The following is a 20,885-nucleotide window of genomic DNA, read 5'->3' as shown; positions in this document are numbered from 1 at the left end:
ATATCTGTACGTAAGGACAGAATAAAAGACTCTTTTCCTCCAAAAAAACTAAAAAACTGCTTTAAAATGAATTCTGAAGAGAATTTTTCGTGGCGTCAGCACGAACGTATGTACGTACGTATCTCGCATAACTCAAAAACGAGTAGTCTCATAACGTTGAAATTTTGTATATAAGACTACTATAACATGCAGATGTGCACCTCGTATTTTGGTTTCAATCGACCGCGCCAAACGTATGTAAATATATTTATAAATATATCCACTCTGTTACCCGGCTCAGTGATCTCAGTTTCTTTACTTTTATATGTTTGTAAACTGTACATTTTTTGCTTTAAAAATAATTGAATTATGTCGTTTTTATCTTCCGGTTAAGGGTTTTATGCCTTTAGTAAATCTGTATGCAATATTTTTAGAATTATCAAGAATTTTAAAATTGTTTAAGTGCCGCTAAGCCTAATTTGATAGCGGCCATTGCTCTTGTTTACATTTGAAACAGCTGAGTAGCGGATTTGTTGCCAATCTAGAGAAACTTAGCTTCGCAGCAACAAAGATAACGCCTTCATTTATTATTTAAATCATGCTTAATCCTTTCTGGAATTTTTTCGAGGAAATAAGCGTTTAAGATTTACTTCGTAATTTTTAACACAGATATTTTGAGTTTTTATGTATTTTTGCCTTGTCGCGAAGTGAAAACTGAATTAATTGAATGAGAAATACTCAATTGTCTGTGAAAAGGTGTTTCTTTTTTGTTTTGTTGGCTTAATTTCTTTTATACATAGTTCTAGCGTTATTATAGTATTTGAATAGAACATGTGGCAACGATTAGATAATTCTTTAAATGATATAAATTTTGTGCATTCTGAGTTATAATATGAACGAAATATAATACTGTTAAGTAAACCTAGCGCCAGAGTGTCGCTATGGTAAACAAAGTGAATTTTAAAGAATGCATTTATTCTATTGTGGTTTATGCGCTGTCGGCGAAGTAGGTTTAATTCAATCTAATAAGTTTAAATGAAATGAAAGAAAAAATGAGTATAATTTAATATTCCGTACAAGGATGCCATGTGGTGTACACATCAGATTTTTTTTAATAATATACATAGGAAGAGTAAAATTATCTTTGTTGCTAGCAAATTTAGCGTTGTTAAGGACATTCTGAAGTTTGATTCACTAATAGCAGAATTTATTTCTGTGCTATTGCTGAGAGAAATATTACCAATGACGGATTTTTGCACATGATAAGTGAAGCCATTATAATTAACGTGACACTCAATAGGCGGCGATTCGTAACCAAGTACATAGAAAGCGAAAAACATGGGCACATGATCAAAATTTAAGTCATTATTCACGTACGAAAATGGTGCTTGAGGAAGATTTGCAGTGATGACAATGTCTGAAATATCAGGGGATAGTTACAGCAAACTGCTTAACAAGTGGACCCGCCTGGAGTGAAAATATTAGTGGAACTCTTGTGTTTTTAACGCTGTGTTTAATGACGATGTATGTTCCTTCTCCTCTGTTGTGAAGCATGACTGCCCGGGGAACGTCGTAGTTAGAGACTTTAAAGTGTCTGTTGGTCTGGGACGAGTCTCTTTGAGCCCCCATAAACACATCCGGATTATTTTCGGAGATATATCTTCTTCTAAAACGCATACATTTAACATCTCTAAAAACTTCTAAAACTTTTAAATTGTTGATAATTCTGCAATTATTGCATTCAGATTAACTTAAGGCATAACTTATATATATATATAAACTTAAAGCATCTAAATTTATTCTAATTTTTAGCCTATATATATTTATATATAATACCCGTTTGATGCGGCTGATTACGACGAAAATTAGAGATGCACAATTAAATGCTATAGCAGTGGTATATGCAAAATTTCGACGGTCTACGGATACTCGTTCTTGAAATATGCGGGATACGTACGTACTTACATACGTCGAGAAAAAGTCTCTTCTGAATAAATTTTAAATCCTTTTTACAATCCATTTAGGAAAAAGATCCCTTTATTGTGTCCGCGCGTACAGATGTCGAGTGAAAACATCGTTCAAAATGGATTCTAGAGCCGTTAAAATTGATATTTTCGTTGATATATGATACCTGAAATTTTTCGCCTTTACAATACTTCCTTTACCTTGTACAAAGAAGTAAATTTAGTGAAGTATCGTACATAACTATAATTGAAATACATAATCTGTGCAGCCATAGTAAAAGCTCGTAACACACGCTAATTCAACCGAAAGTCTCAGCTTTAGTGAAATTCATTGGGCATTTATCTTAACTGAATTTAGAATACATATTTCAATCATAATGCATAGTAAAAGTAAGTAATATATAACAAAGATTTTACTATCCAAAAAATGAAACTGGTTTTTTTCTTTTTAGGGTCATTTGAAAGCAGATCCAATGTATCCATGTTCTTCTTCAGATAACATATCTTCTGCGCTACCGAGTGGTAAGTGAAATGAATTAATTAATTCTGTAAATCACTCAAATTTATCTGTCTGTAATTTTATTGACATGTTATGGTGCTTTTGCTGAAATACGCCGCAATAAATCATGACATTTCAATTTTATTACTAAAAATAAAGAACAAATGTACCGTATTTCCTCGTGTATTTCTCCCCCCTTTTATTTACTAATTTTAGTACCCGAAATCGAGAAGGAAAAGTCATTACGGTCATTTAATTTACGAAGAACGAGTTTACAGTAAGAACATGACATTATTTCTTTCAAAGAAATCTGCATTCCAAGAAGAATATATAGCAATATAAACATTGCAATAGCTGATGGATCAATATCCATCAGCTATGCTATTCTTTAACTGATTGAAATTGAGCTGTCCTATGCAATTACCTTGTAAAGTCCCAGTGACATCTCGTATGAATGAATTTTGATCGCAGTTTACGGCAAAGACATAGGATGAATAAAGAAGTAAAAGAGGGAACCAAAAACTCGGATTTCGAAAGATCGAACACATCAGCGGTAGATAAGATTTTTTGTCCAGCGTCCGGGTAGCTGGACAAAAAATGTGAATAAAAGAAATTTAAATAATTCATGCAATAGAAAATAGAATTGATGAAATTCTTATATAAAAAAGCAAAAACGCACACACACAAATTGAAAAGACCGAAAATAAGCCAATACACTAGCTCTCAGAAGAAAAAAATTATGTACAACTGACGAAAAGGTAAATTCTGCAAATATTTTTAAAAGTTTCAGAGCCTAGCCGTAAAAAGCTTCCAAAGGGGGGGGGGAAGGAAATACGCGAGTTGAAAAAATACACATGGAAATATGGTATTATTAAACATTAAATTGAAAAGATAGGGAAATTTCAACCTAACAATAACTTTGCCTACTCGACTGACCGTACTCAGTAGTGAATGGCAAAGGGTGAGGGCGATCAGTCGATTCAGGCGAAGTCCTCAGTTACGGTGTTTGGCCCCAATTCGAAAGCTGGAGACTACGGCTGATATCAGTAATATTTGGTCATTCAATTATATCTAATTAACGAGAACAAATCTGTGGAATGCGAGTTTTAAATGAATGATAATCAACTCTTTATTGAAAGTGACACTAATTTGAGCAACTAGCTTTACCTGCCTAAATTTTAAACTGATTACATTACGTTTCAATCCATAAATCTTTTCTGTAGTAACTATTAAGGTTAAGGAAGGTTTTCTTAGTAAGTAAGTAAGATTTTCTTTATTTTTTATTCTTCATTCTTCTTTAAAAAAAAAGGTGATATAGGCGAAGTCCTAGGTTAGCATATTCGAACCCAGTATGTATGTGTACCTAAGCTAGATTCATACACCCTGAACGAAAAATACTTATACAGCTGTGTTTGTAATAATATATTATTGTTTAACTCCGATATTGTATTTGTTGTCTGCAACAATATATGCGTGTGTCGAGTTTAAAGACATAAAGATTCGGGCTGAGCTTATTCTCGCGGCTGCTGCTTGCAGAGAAAAATGATGTTGGGGCTTTGTTAAGTGTATGTTTCTATGCCAAGTTGCGTGACTAGGGTAAAGTTGGAGAACTTCACTAGCTGACAATTGGTAGCACTTCAGCATTCTGGGGTTTCTGATCTTTTTTTCTATGAAGTAGTTATTTCTAATATAGTAGAGGCCGTTTTATGTGAGCACATTTCACGACTATTTTGATAGCATTAAATGATGTGTTTTTTTTTAACCATATCCTCTAAAACAGCGAAGGAATTTAACCAGTTTTTTATAAATCTAAGCATAAATAGGTATTTTGACAGCATTTTAATCAGGAAAATGCTCAAATTCGTTTATGAACTGCTCATAATGATTTTAATGCAAAAGTTTATTTATGAATATTCCATAATGTTTCTAGAAATTATTTGACCATTGTTGTTCCCCGAATTCTAATACTCTTTGAAAGAGAACATGCCAATGCAAAATTTTTAATTAATCGAAAAAGCAACCTTAGTTTGACGTATACTATCAAGGAATTTTTTTCCAAAGGGAAAGAAAAAAAATCTAAAGATTTTTTTTTTTTTTTTTTTTTTTTTTTTGAAGAAGAAGAAAGATTTGTGTCTGATGTCCCTCAAAAACTGATACAGTTATTCAAAATATATACGTTATGCTCTTTTGCCTAGTTTTATTAAATGGTTGACTGAAATCGAAATCAGGAAGTTTGGAGATTTAACTGCTCATATGGCGGCATTTCATTGTCCCTTGGCAATTTTTATAATCTTTTTTAACCTTATTTGGCATTTTTACCTTAGTTTAAAAAAAATGTTCTATAGTAGTTTGATCACATTAACCGAATTGTTGATAAAAATAAATGATATATTTTCCATGTTTTCGTATACAAACGGATGGGACTTCAGAAATTCGAACGATAACATTAACTGCGATCACATTAAGCGTCGTCTACTGTACCCGTGCAAACCGTAAAATCAAATGGGCTACGGGGAGCAGTCAGCAGAAAGCATCCGTAAATGTATTAAAACCAAATGAAGCTGAAGAAATTCTCAAGATATCTTCGAGTGTTAGTGAATTGTTTTCATACAAAAAACTAACACCGGAGAGCGGGGTGAAAAAAAAAAAAACTTCGATAACAACCGCGTCGAAATGTCACGGCGTCGCCCAGTCTTCGCATGCGCAACGCATCCCGCACGGCTATCGCATTGCGTGATAGCAGCAATACCCTCATCAAATACACCGCAACTCTCCATCAAGTCTCCCTTCACCATAAAAAGAATTCAGCAAAGGGTGCAAACATAAACACATATGAGCATCGCATCATGAAGAGGAGGGCGAAGAATTATCCCCCCCCTCAACGTTGAAGCCTTTTTGGTCTCACGAGGCGTTGACATAAAGCCATAACGATTATCTCCCAACGAGCGATGATAACGGAATAGAACGAAGGGGGGGGGTTACAGAAATCTAACGATAAGCCCCATCAGAAAGGCGGAGAGCGCAAACAGGGTAAAATCTGGGAACTTCAAAAGGGACCGACAAGATCCTCCGCACGATATTTTTTGCTTTTTCTCTCATTTCATTTTTATACCGTTGCACAATTCGAGGAAGAGACCCCTGTTTGTGTTTTGGTGGTAATTTTGGTTTGATTTTTCTCCGAGGTGTCAGAAGATAGTGCCGTGTTTATTTTCTGTTTGGTTTATTTATTTCTATTTTATTCAGTTATTTATTTTATTATTTTTTCACACACCATTTAAGATATGGCAAAGTCAACAATGGTGCTTGATATAAGCCGAACGGTAAAGAACCACTAGGAAATACAAATTCTTCTCTTTCAGTCTGGAAGTCAATGACGGTCATTGATTATTTCATTGCAAAGGTAGATTCTGTTTCCTGTCCTTAGTGTCTGAGGTGGAAATTTACTTTTACCGAATTTATTCTTAATGTGATGATTAGCTTATTCTTTGTGATGATTAGCTTATTCTTCATAAAATCTGCTAGTGAAACATCTCGTAGTTTCGATGTTAGAAATGCTTATTTTTTGTTCAAACTGAGACAATTTTGAGAAAATACTCATAATAGAAAATAAAATCTACTAAGATAAGTACTTATGTTTGAAATTACTAAATAAAGGAGTTGTTGCTAAATAAAGAATAAATTTTTAAAACTCAGCTGAGCATTCTTTATTATTAAGAAGTTATTAATATTTATTATTAATGTAAACTTTCTTTTAAAATTCTCTGTTACTTTGAACGGCATCGAAAAATGCACAGAAATTTAGTTTCATTGTTAAATGTTGGCAGTGTAATAAACCTTTTACACCTGATTCAACCATCTTATCTCTTTATTTTGACTGATGTCGATGTTCAAGGCTTCCCTCAAAATGTATTCTATTACCTAAACAAGATTTGGCAACGAAATGTTTTTTATTTAAATGATTGAAAATTGACGTCCCTTTTTCTTCAAAACTGTTATTTTTCCGAATTTCGTAATTAGCTGACCAACATGCTTTTGCAATCACAATTTCATCAAAAGGTTGATCCATGCTTATTGTATTATTTGCATTAGTATTATTAATTTTGTTAATTTTTTCACCTGAAATTTCAATTTCAGAACTTGTCAGTAAAAGCTACAGAACTTCAGTAACAGCTAGTTATTAAATTAAATTTTAACATAAAGTTTTTTTTTCCTTATTCATTATATCAAAGCTTGTTTTCTTTAAAACAAAATTACTTTTTTTTAACATGCGATAGCATTTCTTCTTCATGGTGATAACATTTGGAGGCAACATGTTTTTTATATGAAAAGTGATTCAAACATAATAGTGAAGCAATGAAAAAGTATGCATCGAGTTAATTTAAACTCTGATGCTAAAGAATAAATAAAACTTTTATCATGAAATTGTTTCTCAAGATTCAGCGCATTTTAAATTTTTTCCTAAAAAATCTGATGTGGACACCATATGATCTCCTTGTATAGCCTATTATGTTATACACATTTTTTGCTGCACTTCATTTAAAATTATTTCCTCGAATTATTCTAACTTAATATAGCAATCTCTCAAGGTAAGTTGAAAATGGAAATAACTTCAAAAAATTGCAAATTTTGGAATTAAATATCCCTGTCCATTTTTGTTGCACGGAGTCAAACTTTTAGTAATTTTATTTTTTTCATAACGAGTATAAAACTTTCCCAAATATAAGTATAGGAACGGGAGACCGCATTCAAAGTTAGATTTTGCTATTTGCCGAAAATTAATTTATTAATTTTTTTAAATTGACATTGCCAAAACACGAATATTTTCGTTATTTAAAACACTTCTGTATATATCTAAGACCAACGATTGCAAAAATAAAGACCGAGTAAGGACTTTTAAGCTGGGCAAGGGAAGTACTTATATATACTTTCGGTACTCACAGTATCAACAGGAAAGAGAGGTGCACAACTAGATGTTAAAGCAGTCCCACATACAAAATTTTAACTCTCTACGACTAATCGTTTTTGAATTATGCGAAATACTCTTACAGACGTCACGAAAAAATCCTTTTTGCAATAGAGTTCTTTATTCTGTCCGTACGTAGACGTCAAAAAAAAAAAAAAAAAAAAAAAAAAATGTCCAGTTGGATTCAGAAATGGTCAAAATGGATATTTCCGTTGAAATATGATCCCCGAAATTTTTCGCGATTACAATACTTCCTTTACTGCGTACAAAGAAGCAAAAATACTTGTACAAAATTTTGCTTTGCATTCCAACCCTTAAATAATTAACAGCTTCCTTTAAGCGCTCCTGGAAGAAGGATATGCGTATATTGGAGTTTGCTCATTTGAAACCCGCGTTATTCAAGAATCGACCATACTACGTCTTTTAGGCTGTCGGGATCTTTGAGTCTAAAACAAAAGAAATTACGAGGAATGCCTCATAAAACCTGGCCTCTATCAAATCTGGCAATCGTCTAGGAAACAAAGTTACCTACTTATCTCATATTTCGTATTCACCTGCAAAGCTTTCAGTGTATGCGTCTGCTCCTGATAACGTCCATGTTAGTTGTATATACTTTCTTTGGGGCTGTGATAAATTTCATTCTTTTATTATGCTCAGGATACCTTTTCCGGTTCTTTCTTAAGATGCACTGTTACTTGAATGTGATGCAACGTAATTTTTTATGTTCATCCGAACGTCACATTATTAATAGTACATAATTATTACAAACATGCAGAATGTTTACTTCTCTCCAACTGAAACTTTGGCATTTACGTACCGAGTACGTTAAGAAACATCAATTACTACGATTCCGATTATCCAGACAGCTTCAGTTAACTTTATCTAAGCCAACTGATAAGCCTATTGAATAACTGAATTAAATAATTGTTAGATTTTTTTTATTTTGGCTCAAAAGTAGTATTACACTCGAAACACGATTTTCCTTTTTCTCACCTTAATGCGTTGTTTCACTTTTCATTCGAATCTGTTGGCACTTAACAAATGTAAGGAATTTGACCTTTCAACTGAATCTGCCTATTATATGGATTAAAATACTAAGCTATTTAAAAGCAATAGATGCAGTTCTTAGCAATATTATTATTTTTTAAATTTTGAATCGGATGGATTGAAAAAGAAAGAGTATTTCATTCGCGATTTATCTTACTGAAAGCATTAAAATTTTTTATAGAATGACATTATGTATTGTTTTCCTTCACAAGATATAGAACATTCTCATGTTAGGTTAAATCTATATTCATCTAACATTCTAAAAAATGTTTCTCTCTTTCACTTGAGCTATCTCTCTTGCTAAATCTCTACTGGTAAATTTTATTAAACTTTAATAGAGCCCTTTTGGGCTATCGTTAAAATCGGAACCCTTTCAGACTTTTTAATGTTAAATTAAGTATATTTATGCAAGATAAAAAAAAATTATGTAAATCAAAATACTAATTTTAGTTTTCAGTAGTTCCTTAATTCTGTATTTTAATTTGGATACATCCTCTGCCCATCCTTTACATAATACTGGCGGCACAGAAAATTTGGAAACTAAAACTAACTTAACTTTCTTTTAAGCTACGATTCCATCTGTACTGTAACATAAAGTAGCGAAAAGTAATGGTTCGAAAATGGTAATCGGTAAAATGGTTAGTAATGGTACAAACTATAGAGCTTATTTACCACAAAATAAAGTACTTTGCTTAAATATGAAAAAAAAAAAAAAAAAGATTTTAAACTGTTATTTAACTGTTTATTTTTAACTAAAATATTGAAAAACATTGTTAAAAGATTTATGCATGTGATGTGCAGATCACTTCTTAATTAATACTTTTCGACAGAGTAAAAAAGAAGAAGGAATATAAATTTGAAAATGTTAAGATTTTAATGGTCGCCGAAAAGGCCTCTTTTAAAGTTTAATATGGTTGATCAGTAGAAATTATCGATCGAGGTGGCCCACATGGAATATCGAGATATTTTAGAGGATGTTGAATGAGCAGATATTTATACTAAAATGGAATCTTCTGTCTTTTTGAAAAGTGAAAAAAAATCTATTATCATTCTATAAAAATACCGAATGTTTTTAGTGAGACATATCGTGAATTATATGTGTTTTTATTTCAACCAATTCGATTCAAAAGTCAAAAGTAATATTCTTAAATACTCCATCTTTTGCTTTAGAGTAGCCTAATGTGTTCATCCGTAACATATATATTAAGTTGGAAATATAAATATTTAATATTTTGCCGGATGGCAAAAGAACTCGAATGAAAACTGAAACGCAAAATTGCGTTTCGAAATTAATAACAATTTTGGATTATAAAAAAGTCTGAAATAGTTCAGATTTTAATGACCGCCTAAAAAAGGCTCTTTTGAAGTTTGTTTGTTTAATATGGATTAGCATTAGAGATTATCAATAATTATGGTCCAGGTGGAATACCGAAACGCTTTATAGGTTATTAGAATGAATGTGCATTTAGACTAACGTTCTGTATCTTCTGAACATTTAAACGGTGAAAAATATGTATTGTAATTCTGTAAGAATGTTGAATGTGTTTAATTATATATATCATTAATTAAATGTATTTTTATTTTAATAAATCCGATTAAAAATTTAAAAAAATAATATGCTTAAGAACTGCATCTATATCTTTTAAATAGTTTAGTTTGTTAATTAATAACATACGGATTAAATATGAAAGAATAATATCTTACTTTTTACCGAATGACAACAGACTCGAATGAAAACTGAAACAGTGCAAAATTATGTTTCGAGACGAATAGCTCTTTTGGGTTGCTTAAAGAAAAAGGAAAAAAAGTTCCCTGTTTCATATCAATGTCAATAAAAACTTAATTCGTAGTTTAATTTTAGTTGCAGTAGAAATGAATTTTGTATTTTAGAAATGAAAACCGTAGTCTTTTAGTAAAAGAATTATTCTTTGTGTTATTGTTTCACATAAATAAAAGCATTTTATTATTCTACCTGTACAATCTTAAACGGAAAAAAGAATATGATAAGAGAAAACATAAAATCCTATCACTTGCGTCACAGAGTAAATGCAAGTTTTTGCTGCAGGAAAAAGGCGACAGGTTCTACGAATTTTTTAGATTAACCGGAAACTTTGTACTCCCATTTGGTTTCGGACATTTTGGAGTTCTACAGTAGACTCTACTTAATGCGGTCACAGTTAATGTTATTATTAGGACATTGTTATCGATTTGCCAAAGTTCTGTCGTCTGTATACTAAAACATAGAAAATACTTCGTTTATCGTGAATCAAAAATTCTGCTAAAATGATTAAAGTGTTATAAAATGAATTTTTTAAACAGACATTTTTTAAACATTTTTAGTAAGTAAATTCGCCAGCGAAGGTCAGAATTATATAAAAATTGCCAAGTCAAATAGAAATGTCGCCCAGTAAGGGATTGAGTTTTCAAACAGCTTGATTTTCATCAATCATTTAAATCAACCATTTAAAATTAAGTCTTAAGCGGGCAACCTTAGTTTAGTGTAGAATTTAAATAACTCTATCGATTTTGAGGTCTATCAGACACAGATTCCTCTTCTTCCGGAAGAAAAAAAAATTTGCTTAAATCGATAAAATCTTCTACTGAGGCTACATTTTTTTGCCTAGTTTGACATGAATTTTTGCATTAAAGGCCTTGTGAACAGTTAATAAATAAATTTTTGCCCTTTACATCTTCGGATGAAGTAAAGGAAGTATTGTAATGGCGAAAAATTTCAGATTTCAGATTTTAATGGAAATATCAATCAACAATTAGAAATTGTAAAATCATTCAACAATTAGAAACAATAATAAAGTAGTAAAAGCAATATCGTAAAAACTAAATGTTAAAATTACAAGTCGAGATGATTTAAAAATCAAAAAGGGTTGATAAAAAATTAATAAATTTTACTTCACATTATATATATATATATATTTACTAAAGAAATATTGATTATATTATCTCCTAAGATTAATTTCAGTAGAATTATCTAAAAAAAGTGAATCCATAGTTAGTAAGTTTAATTCCGAAAATTGTTTTAAAGTAAGTTGAATATAAATTGTTAAAAAGGTTTAACGGGGACTTGAATTAAATCATGAATAACAAAATTTCAATTGTAAAAAGAAATTAAATTAAAAGCAAGTAATTAAATTAAAAGCAAGTAATCCTTGCCATTGATCGGAAATTATTTGACTTTTCAAGGGGAACAAACCAACTACCGTTCAATGAACAATAATTAAGAAATAAATACGAAAATGTTTCGTCCTTTACTCTAGTATATATATAATATGTATTATATATGTGATGTATCAGCTTTAGTCGTAGCTTAAATAATTAGACGATAAGTTTAAAAAACAGGATCCATTTATTATTGTTCAGGAGAAAGAGCAGTTAAAAAATCAGATATCTGGAGTAAATAAAAAGAATTACTAATAACTTTTTGTATGAAGTTTACTGCATCGTGACATTTAAGAAAAAGCCCCGATATTCCTTTTGCGAGTCTTTTTATAGCCTCTGGAAAGGCGGAGCTTCCAAGAAATGACCTCAGCCTCGTCAGCCAATCCAGTTCGCTTTAAATACTTCCAGAACATTCTATAACTGTATGTGTGGAAAAGGCGGGAAAAACAACTTGACTGCGGGGCTGTAGATTTAATTCCACGTACTTTCAAATAAGAGAACATCGCCATTAAAAATGAAAAGAACATACAGTTAGAATTTTAAGTGTATTCTTGACTATGGAATTTTATTATTACAGATATTCCCCCCATCTGAAAAGGCTTGAAGCCGGGCGTCTCGACCACAAGACATTCCAGATAGAAAAAATATTTTAAATAATTGCTTAATTTTAATACCTTTTACCTTTTGAATTTTTAACTGTAAATTGTTTGCAGATTTTTCTGAGCTGATAGACAATGTCGCGCCAATGTCCACGACACAGTCGACTGATCTGCCATAGGATAAAAATCCCTTAATTCTTAGTTGTCAAATTTCAAAAGAATCAGACCCCGAATTTTCGTTGTTCCCCCGTTGTTCTCATTTCGGAATGGACAGATTTGAGCCCAGTGATAACAATTTGGTATCTCTTTTTTTGGTACATATTCTACAAGGTGATGGGGCAATACCGCCAAAATTACTATTAGTATGGTGACATACAGCTTTCTTTCCGTTGTTGATATTGCTGTTAGATTTATTTCCAATTTGTTGAAAACTATGAGGTTTGTAATTAGATGCATTGGGTCGATTATCAACAAACTGACGATTATTATTTCGGAAATTAGCTTGTCTGAATTGGTGACTATTCTTATCTCTGTTATAATTTTGAGAATTTTCATCTTTAAATTCATGAGTTTGTCGAAGTTTGTGGGCTTGTTCTAGCCAAGTTATCGGATCAGCGGGACTTTGAACAATCATCAAAGACTTTAAGTTCGTTGGCAAACCATCTGTCAAACCTTCTAAAATCATTGATTTATTAAAAATTAAGCCGCTTACTCACTTCCATTTTCTTTCGAAAGTAATTCGTGATGTCTTCTCGGCGTTATATTTTAAATTAGCGAAATCGCCGAAAGTAGTTAAGGTGGGATCGATAAAGTTTTCTTTTAATATTTGTTCAAATTCTGAGTAAGTTTTTAGCTCATGGCAATTTTTAATATAGAGCCAGAGGGCTTTTCCCTTAATGTAAAGAGAAATATTTTGAAGTTTCCAATTTTCGTCCTTATTTTGGCAGACTTTGTTAAAATAACCTAAGAAATTATGTTACTGTCCTTAGAATCTTCAAATGGAATAATATTTAAATCTATTGTGTCTTGATTCACGTTCAGTGAATCGTCAAGATTAACGGGTTCCTGATTTGTCGACATTGTAACTGAAACTTTAAAATTTTCTTGAGAACAAAAAATGTGCACTTTTCTCAAAATATTTTTACAATAGTTAAAATATTTTTTTTAAAAAACCAAAAACTCTTCAGAGTATTATCAACACTTCATAGAATAATAGACTTAAATAAAAATTTTGTATTCTCAAATTTTATGATTATCACTACACATTTCAGGATAATATCAAATCTTATTTAGAATACTATTAATTAGAATAAGACGTGAAATTTAAATAAACTCGTAGTTACTTTAACATAATATATTTAAAACAAACTATTGCCTAAGCAACTTAGTTCACACACTGAGAAAAAAATAATTTCTTAAAATATGTTCTTACTTGGCTGTTGAGTACACTATTTAATCCTGCTCGTTTGTGTTCTGTTAGGGGGAAAAAAAAAACCATAAAGCTTAAAGCATAAAAAATTGAAATTCTTCAGCTTTTTTCCAGCAGACGATATCCAAATCATGCGGTTCTAACCAAGGAGGTTAGAATGAGACGCGCTCAAAATGCGATAACAAAGCTGTATCACAATTCACATCTCTTCAATTGAAAAAAAAAAAAAAAAACATAAATGATTGAAATTTTTCACTTCTTTCCAGCAGACGATATCCAAATCATGCGGTTCTAACTATGAGACGCGCTCAAAATTCGAAGACAAAGCTGTATCACAATTCACAATTCTTTAGTTGTAAAAAACAGACACAACTTGCACTTAAAAAGTTCTTTCTCTTCCATTGGAATTATTTTCCTTTTGGGTACACCCATCCTGCCGACTCCTTGTGATGTATCAGCTTTAGTCGTACCTTAAATAATCAGACGACAAGTTTGAAAAACAGGATCCAATTATTATTATTCAGGAGAAATAGCAGTTACAAAAATCAGATATCTGGAGTAAATAAAAAGAATTACTAATAACTTTTTGTATGAAGTTTACTGCATCGTGACATTTAAGAAAAAGCCCCGATATTCCTCTTGCGAGTCTTTTTATAGCCTCTGGAAAGGCGGAGCTTCCAAGAAATGACCTCAGCCTCGTCAGCCAATCCAGTTCGCTTTAAATACTTCCAGAACATTCTATAACTGTACGTGTAGAAAAGGCGGGAAAAACAACTCGACTACGGGGCTGTGAATTTAATTCCACGTACTTTGAAATAAGAGAACATCGCCATTAAAAATGAAAAGAACATACAGTTAGAATTTTAAGTGTATTCTTGACTATGGAATTTTATTATTACATATATATATATCTTATATATATAAAATTATGTGAATCAAAATTATAATATAAATTAACGGTAAGCTCTGTAATAACTTCTTTGGATTGTGTCATTTCTAGATCAGTCTATTTTGCATGGCTTGCGCAACGCACGCTGATGACGTAATAATTAGGAACTGAAACTTTAAAACAAAACCTTTCTCTTCGTGGGCTTGCATCTTGCATAACTACGCACTTCAGCTTCGCTCTCTACCCTGCTTGGACGTAATTTCGTTATGCCGCTTCCTATTGCAATAATATTTAAAAATGTAAATATTCTGTGAATAGGCACGAATAGAGTGCCAAGTGAACTGTGGCCACAAACGTCAACTGGAAATTAAAAATGGAATTAAAATCGCCTCGACTGCCAAGTTTCTTAGATATTACGAACTCAACATGTTAGCATACTACGCAATCTGAATGTTTCATCTCCAATATGCCATCTACGTGCTTCATCATCAGTATTTCCTTCTAATTATTTTATATATATATATATATATACCTAACCCCCTTACCCGGCTTAGAAGTTCTTACCCGTACCTTATCTTTGAAGTCGTTGATTGCAGACATATACCTCCAGTTACAGATGTGTTTTAAATGGCAAAAATATTCATGTTTTAGCAATTGGAGAGTTTAAGTAAAAATTAACTTTCGACAAATAACGAAATCTTAATGCAGTTACTCGTTTCCTAGACTTATACTTAGCAAAGTTTTATACTCGTTATGAAAAAGTTAAAGAACGAAAAACAAAGGTGATGACATTAACCGCCGTCTAAAGTAATTAGGCTTAATGTTAAACTACATCATGTCATCCTTTCTAACACTCAATTCATGAGGAAACGTATTTCCTTTTCTTAATGTCACTGTCATTTGATCCTTTTATATACGCGAGTGCCATTTGGGGTGACAGTAGCGATACCAGCAGTAGTAATATTAGTGGTAGTAGTGTTATTTATAACGTCTGAGCTGATATATTTAAGATGACAACTGTCCCGCTCTGCTTTACAATAACGCATTTATTTCCGTTCCTTTGCCTAGAAAGAGAAGAAATGTGGGCGAGGCGAGAGATTTATAATTCGAATTTATCGCAATTAAGCTGGACCACCCTCCTTATGAATTTCCGTTTTGCGATATCCTTGAGTTGGAAGATATTATTGGTCGTATGTTTAAAATAGTCCATGAATCATTTATTTACCAGTTTTTTTTTTTTTTTTTTTTTTTTTCATATTTTACGTCTTCTTTTTTTAACTTCATAAGAATGGCAGATGAATGCTGCAGTGGCCATGAATGCTGCAGTGGCCCGTGTATTACGTTGGGTTTGGTTTATTCGATTGCGGCAAAGCACACGAAGGCTATCTGCCCAAAGGGAGAGATGACTTCGTGGAGGACGTTCTTCGAAAAACTGAGTGATTTCCACGTTACTCATGAGGAAAACCACAAAAGCGTTCATGCTACCAGCCCGTTCGCATGGAATCAAACCCAGGTTGAACTGTAAGCGCTTAGCAACTTTACCCCTCGGTCGCTAGTGGGACTGTATTACTTTTGAAGCGGAAGAATCATATATGTATTGCAATTCTTCTGTACAACTGATATGTTAGTGACCTTGGTATATTACTGTAGAAAAATCAGGTACTTTTATAACAATCGCTTAAAATATTATTATAAAAGAGAAAAATTATGTAATCATTTTATTAACGAGTCCAGCTAGTGAAATTTCACAGATCCAGATAGTAATTAAAAACAATAAAGATCTGCGTTTATTGCTTTTAAATTTCTTATTTTCTTAATCAGTACTAGATAGATTAAATTTGGGAGAAAAATTAAATATCTTATGCTTTATCGAATAGCATGGAACATGGCTTACACTGGCGCATAAAAGGTGAATGTATTTTATTTCGGGAAATGGCAATATATTTCTTTTAAGTCGAGAGTTTGTTGATTAAATCTGAAATAAAAATAAAAATCGTACGCTTCGCCGAATGCCCACATATAGCTTTTAAAATTTACGATTTTATGAATCAAAAATTCATTTAAGGCGGATAAAGTATGAAATAAAATTTAAAACTCAGAAACCTGAATTTTCAATATGTGCGCATGTTCGGGTGGAGAACTTCGTGTGTTTTTAATTTAATGGCTTTAGATGCCGCCGCAGTATTTTCCACAAGATAATAATGCAATAATAATTATATTATTACTCTTTAGTCTTTCTGGATTTATTTCATTTTTTCTAGCTATATTTTTCATTTAATTTGTTTGTATTTGGCTCGAATAGTGGACGTACAGCCATCCAGGGTAGGCGTTGAAATTTCCATGGGGCGCCTTTTATTGGATCCATCCCCTCACAAAATGTCAATACAAATACATATTTATTTCATTAAAATATTAAATAGTTTAAATTATCTGGGAAACAAAATCTTAAGACTAAAGAAGAAACAATCTAGCAGACAAACATGTATTTAAAAACTAAACTTAGTGCGCAACAGCCCTAGTGGGCCACAGCCTGCAGTGCCCCGAAATCTGCTTTCTTGACCTTGGGCAGCGGAGTGCTACAGTATATGCCTTGGGCAAGCTGTCAGCTTGTCACAGGAACCTCAGTGTTTAGTCCCCAAGCGAACTTGGTACTCATTTTATGGACCCACTCAAGGGATGAATGGCCGAGTCAACCTTGCCCAACCCGGGGATCGAACCCCGGACCTCTAGTGCAGCTGCGCGACGCGCTAGCCACTAAACATATATTTAAAAAATCTGATGTGTACACCACATGACTTTCTTGTACGGATAATCGCATTTTTTCTTGCATTTCTTTTAAACTTATTGGATTGAATTAAATCTACTTCGTCGACAGCGCATAAACCACAATAGAATTAAAAGCACTCTTTAAAATTCACTCTGTTTGCTTACCATAACGACACTCTGGCGCTAGGTTCACTTAACAGTATTATATTTCGTTCATATTATAACTCAGAATGCACAAAATTTATATCATTTAAAGAATTATCTAATCGTTGCCACATGTTCTATTCAAATACTATAATAAAGCTGGAACGATGTATAAAAGAAATTAAGCAAGCAAAACAAAAAAGAAACACCTTTTCACAGACGATTGAGTATTTCTCATTCAATTAATTCAGTTCTCACTTCGCGCAAGGCAAAAATACATAAAAACTCAAAATATCTGTATTAAAAATTACGAAGTAAATCTTAAACACTTATTTCCTCGAAAAAAATTCCAGAAAGGATTAAGCATGATTTAATTCGCAATAATAAATTAAGGCGTTATCTTTGTTGCTGTGAACCTAAGTTTCTCTAGATTGGCAACAAATCCACTATTCTGCTGTTTCAAATGTAAACAAGCAATGGCCGCCATCAAAAAAATTATTAGGCGTAGCGGCACTTAAACAACTTTAAAATTGTTGATAATTCTAAAAATATTGCATGCAGATTTACTAAAGGCATAAAAACCGTAACCGGAAGATAAGAAAAACATAATTCAATCATTTTTAAAGCAAAAAATTAACAATTTACAAACATATAAGAGTGAAGAAACTGAGATCACTGAACCGGGTAACAAAGTGGATATATATATATAAACATATTTATATACGTTTGGTGCGCTCGATGGCAACCAAAATACGAGGTTATAGCAGTCCTATATACAAAATTTCAACGTTATGAGACTACTCGTTTTTGAGTTATGAGAGATACGTTCGTACATACGTTCGTACAGACGCCACGAAAAATTCTCTTCAGAATTCATTTTAAAGCAGTTTTATAATTTTTTTTTTTTTTTTTTTTGGAAGAAAAGAGTCTTTTATTCTGTCCTTACGTAGAGATATCGCGCAAAAAACATCGTTAAATGCAATTGATAGCGGTCAGAATGGATATTTTCGTTGAAATATGCTGCATGAAACTTTTCGAGATTACAATACGTATTTCCTTTTTGCTTCGTACAAGGAAGTAAAAAGCATATTAATCTACTATTTTTGATGATTTAAAAAAGTATTTTAAACTTTTCAGTGAATAAAAAAAAAAAGGTTAAAGCTGATTTTTTTTTTATTTATTTATTTATTTTTATTTTGACTTTTGAATTTTTTTATAGTTTTATCAAAATCAATGTTTCTAGCTACTGCATTTTCAATGAAAAGTACGGCTGAATCATCAAGTCTTACTTATCTCATTGTTGATCGAAGGTAGCTTTGAATCAATGTCAACTTTAAAAAATTTCTCTCACAAGAAAGAACTGAGATATAGACTGTCAAAAAATGTTTTTAGTGCTAAGCATAAGAAGGGACTAATTCTTCCTAGTCCAGTTTCAACACATACTTTACTATTTTCAATGCAGAGCACTTGTTAGTTTCGTCTTTTTTCATATTCCTAGGTAAGTATACTTAAGATTCATCGAAGCTCCCGATCAAGGCTCAGAGGGCACACCACTTTGTGGCTCCTTGGTTATAACATGGCTTTCTTTCTCAATTCATGTCTTTTGTATTTTATCGTTTTAATACACCGAATTCTCTCGAACCATTCAAGTTACTTGCGGTTTTAAGAGACAAAGATTTCAGTTCTTCATTAGTCACCCTGTTATCGATATCTTCATTTCAAAACTTAGCTGCATCTTTTATCTTTCATAAAGTCATTTTCAGTGAGGTCGACAAGTAGTGTCAGGTTGACGACACATGCAGTGTCATTAAGACCAGGAGTAGATCAGTATAGCAATGAAGAGAACTTGGGAATCTTGAGCTGCCACAGCGTTGCAAAATACAGCATATACGCAGGAGGGGAGACAAGGGGTTCCTCAGCGCCTAACCGCTTAACCTGAGACCCCACATTCTATAATACAATGTGTTTGTTTCTGTGTGTTATGTCAAACTTTAAAGTTTGCTTCATTATTTTTTAAACATCCGATATATAGTGCTCCATGTATCCCATTTTTTCATTTAATAAATTTAGATTTTAGAACGATACGTTTAGTGAGTGGCATATTCTTGATAAAAACTTACTAATGAAGAGAAAAGACTAATTTCTATTTCTCTCGAAACGCATATGGCATATCTTATTATGAATTAACAATCATGCCTGAATTAAAGTAATTTTTTTAATAATTTAAATTATAGAAGATGAAATATTATTCGTTCATACAGGAGCATGATATCTTTGTTTTCATCGTTTTTTTTTATTTTCAGTTATTTCTGGTATTATTCTCTTCGTAGCGTTCTATAATCTAAATGCAGGAAATCAGACAAAAGAGTAAACAAAAACAAAACAAACAACAGAAAAAAAAAAAAAAGTCAAGCCTGAAAAAAATATTTGTAAAATCTATCAGAAAATCTTTTCCGGAAATTGCAAGATCTCGGGAAAGGTTCCCAGCAGGAAAGAGAAACTGATTAAAGAACACAGCTGAGGAAACGATATGATTCTTTGTTTAATTTATCTGAGATAATATTTTAGAATAAGTGCATTACTCAACGGTTTCCTGACATTTTGAATCGCGGAGCCCTTTTAAGGAGCATGCTCTCTAGAGTACCCCTTACACCCATCTATGTTTTACAAATTAATGTCATTTAAGGATTATATTATCTAGGTAGGTTAGGTTAATTATTTGAATATGACAATGGTGTTCCGCGGAACTCTGAGGTTTCGCGAATCAAAATAAAAATTCGATAAGAAAATTTTAAAGAACTCACACTAGTTGACTAGTTTTTGTTAACTAAAAAGTGTAATGATGAATGATAAGGTAATGAACTAGGAGATTTTCTTGCTAATCAAGCAGCAATAAGATTAAATCTATCGGAATTTACAATACCCTTTCCAAAATCTTATCTTAAACATATCACATTCAAAGATCCCATTACAATCAAGATCACTATTATTACAATGGCAATCAAGATGGACTAATAGTAAAACAGGACAAAGAACTTTAAAATTTATACCAAATGTTTCAACTAAATTGATATCACCATCCTTTACGATTACATTTTTAACTGGACTTGGTCCAATGTAATATATTTATATAGATTTAAACTCTAAGATACTGACACTTGTAATTGTGGTAAAATAGGAAGTACCGACCATTATGTTTTTGGATGTGAATTTACAAAACAGCATCACTTAAATAAAACTTCAAATCAATTATTTACTTTCTTATTATTTATTTCATATATATCAAAATTGAAGGAGAGGGTTCCAAGTATTTTTGAAGGATCAAGAATGAGGGAGAAGCTTCTCGAATGAGCTTTTCCAAATAATGGCCAAGCACCATCTGCTAGAGGAGGTACGACATTCAGCTTGATGATTTCTGTCTCCAAAATATAA

General features: G+C 32.1%; 1 protein-coding gene across 1 annotated transcript in view; it reads left to right on the top strand.

The window, feature by feature from the left end:
* Positions 1 to 20,885, top strand: part of LOC118185959 (uncharacterized) — a 246,753-nt gene that overhangs the window by 51,965 nt on the left and 173,903 nt on the right. Inside the window, exon 3 of the mRNA XM_085819720.1 lies at positions 2,396 to 2,465. Within this exon, the coding sequence (XP_085675846.1) occupies positions 2,396 to 2,465 (70 nt within the window). The remainder of the gene's footprint in view (positions 1 to 2,395; positions 2,466 to 20,885) is intronic.

The sequence above is a fragment of the Stegodyphus dumicola genome, chromosome 1 (genome assembly GCF_044657685.1).
Source record: "Stegodyphus dumicola isolate Sdum_Otavi_A_Nest chromosome 1, ASM4465768v1".
NCBI lineage: Eukaryota > Metazoa > Arthropoda > Arachnida > Araneae > Eresidae > Stegodyphus > Stegodyphus dumicola.
Note: the sequence above shows the minus strand (reverse complement) of the source record. Positions and strands in the feature narration are given on the sequence as shown.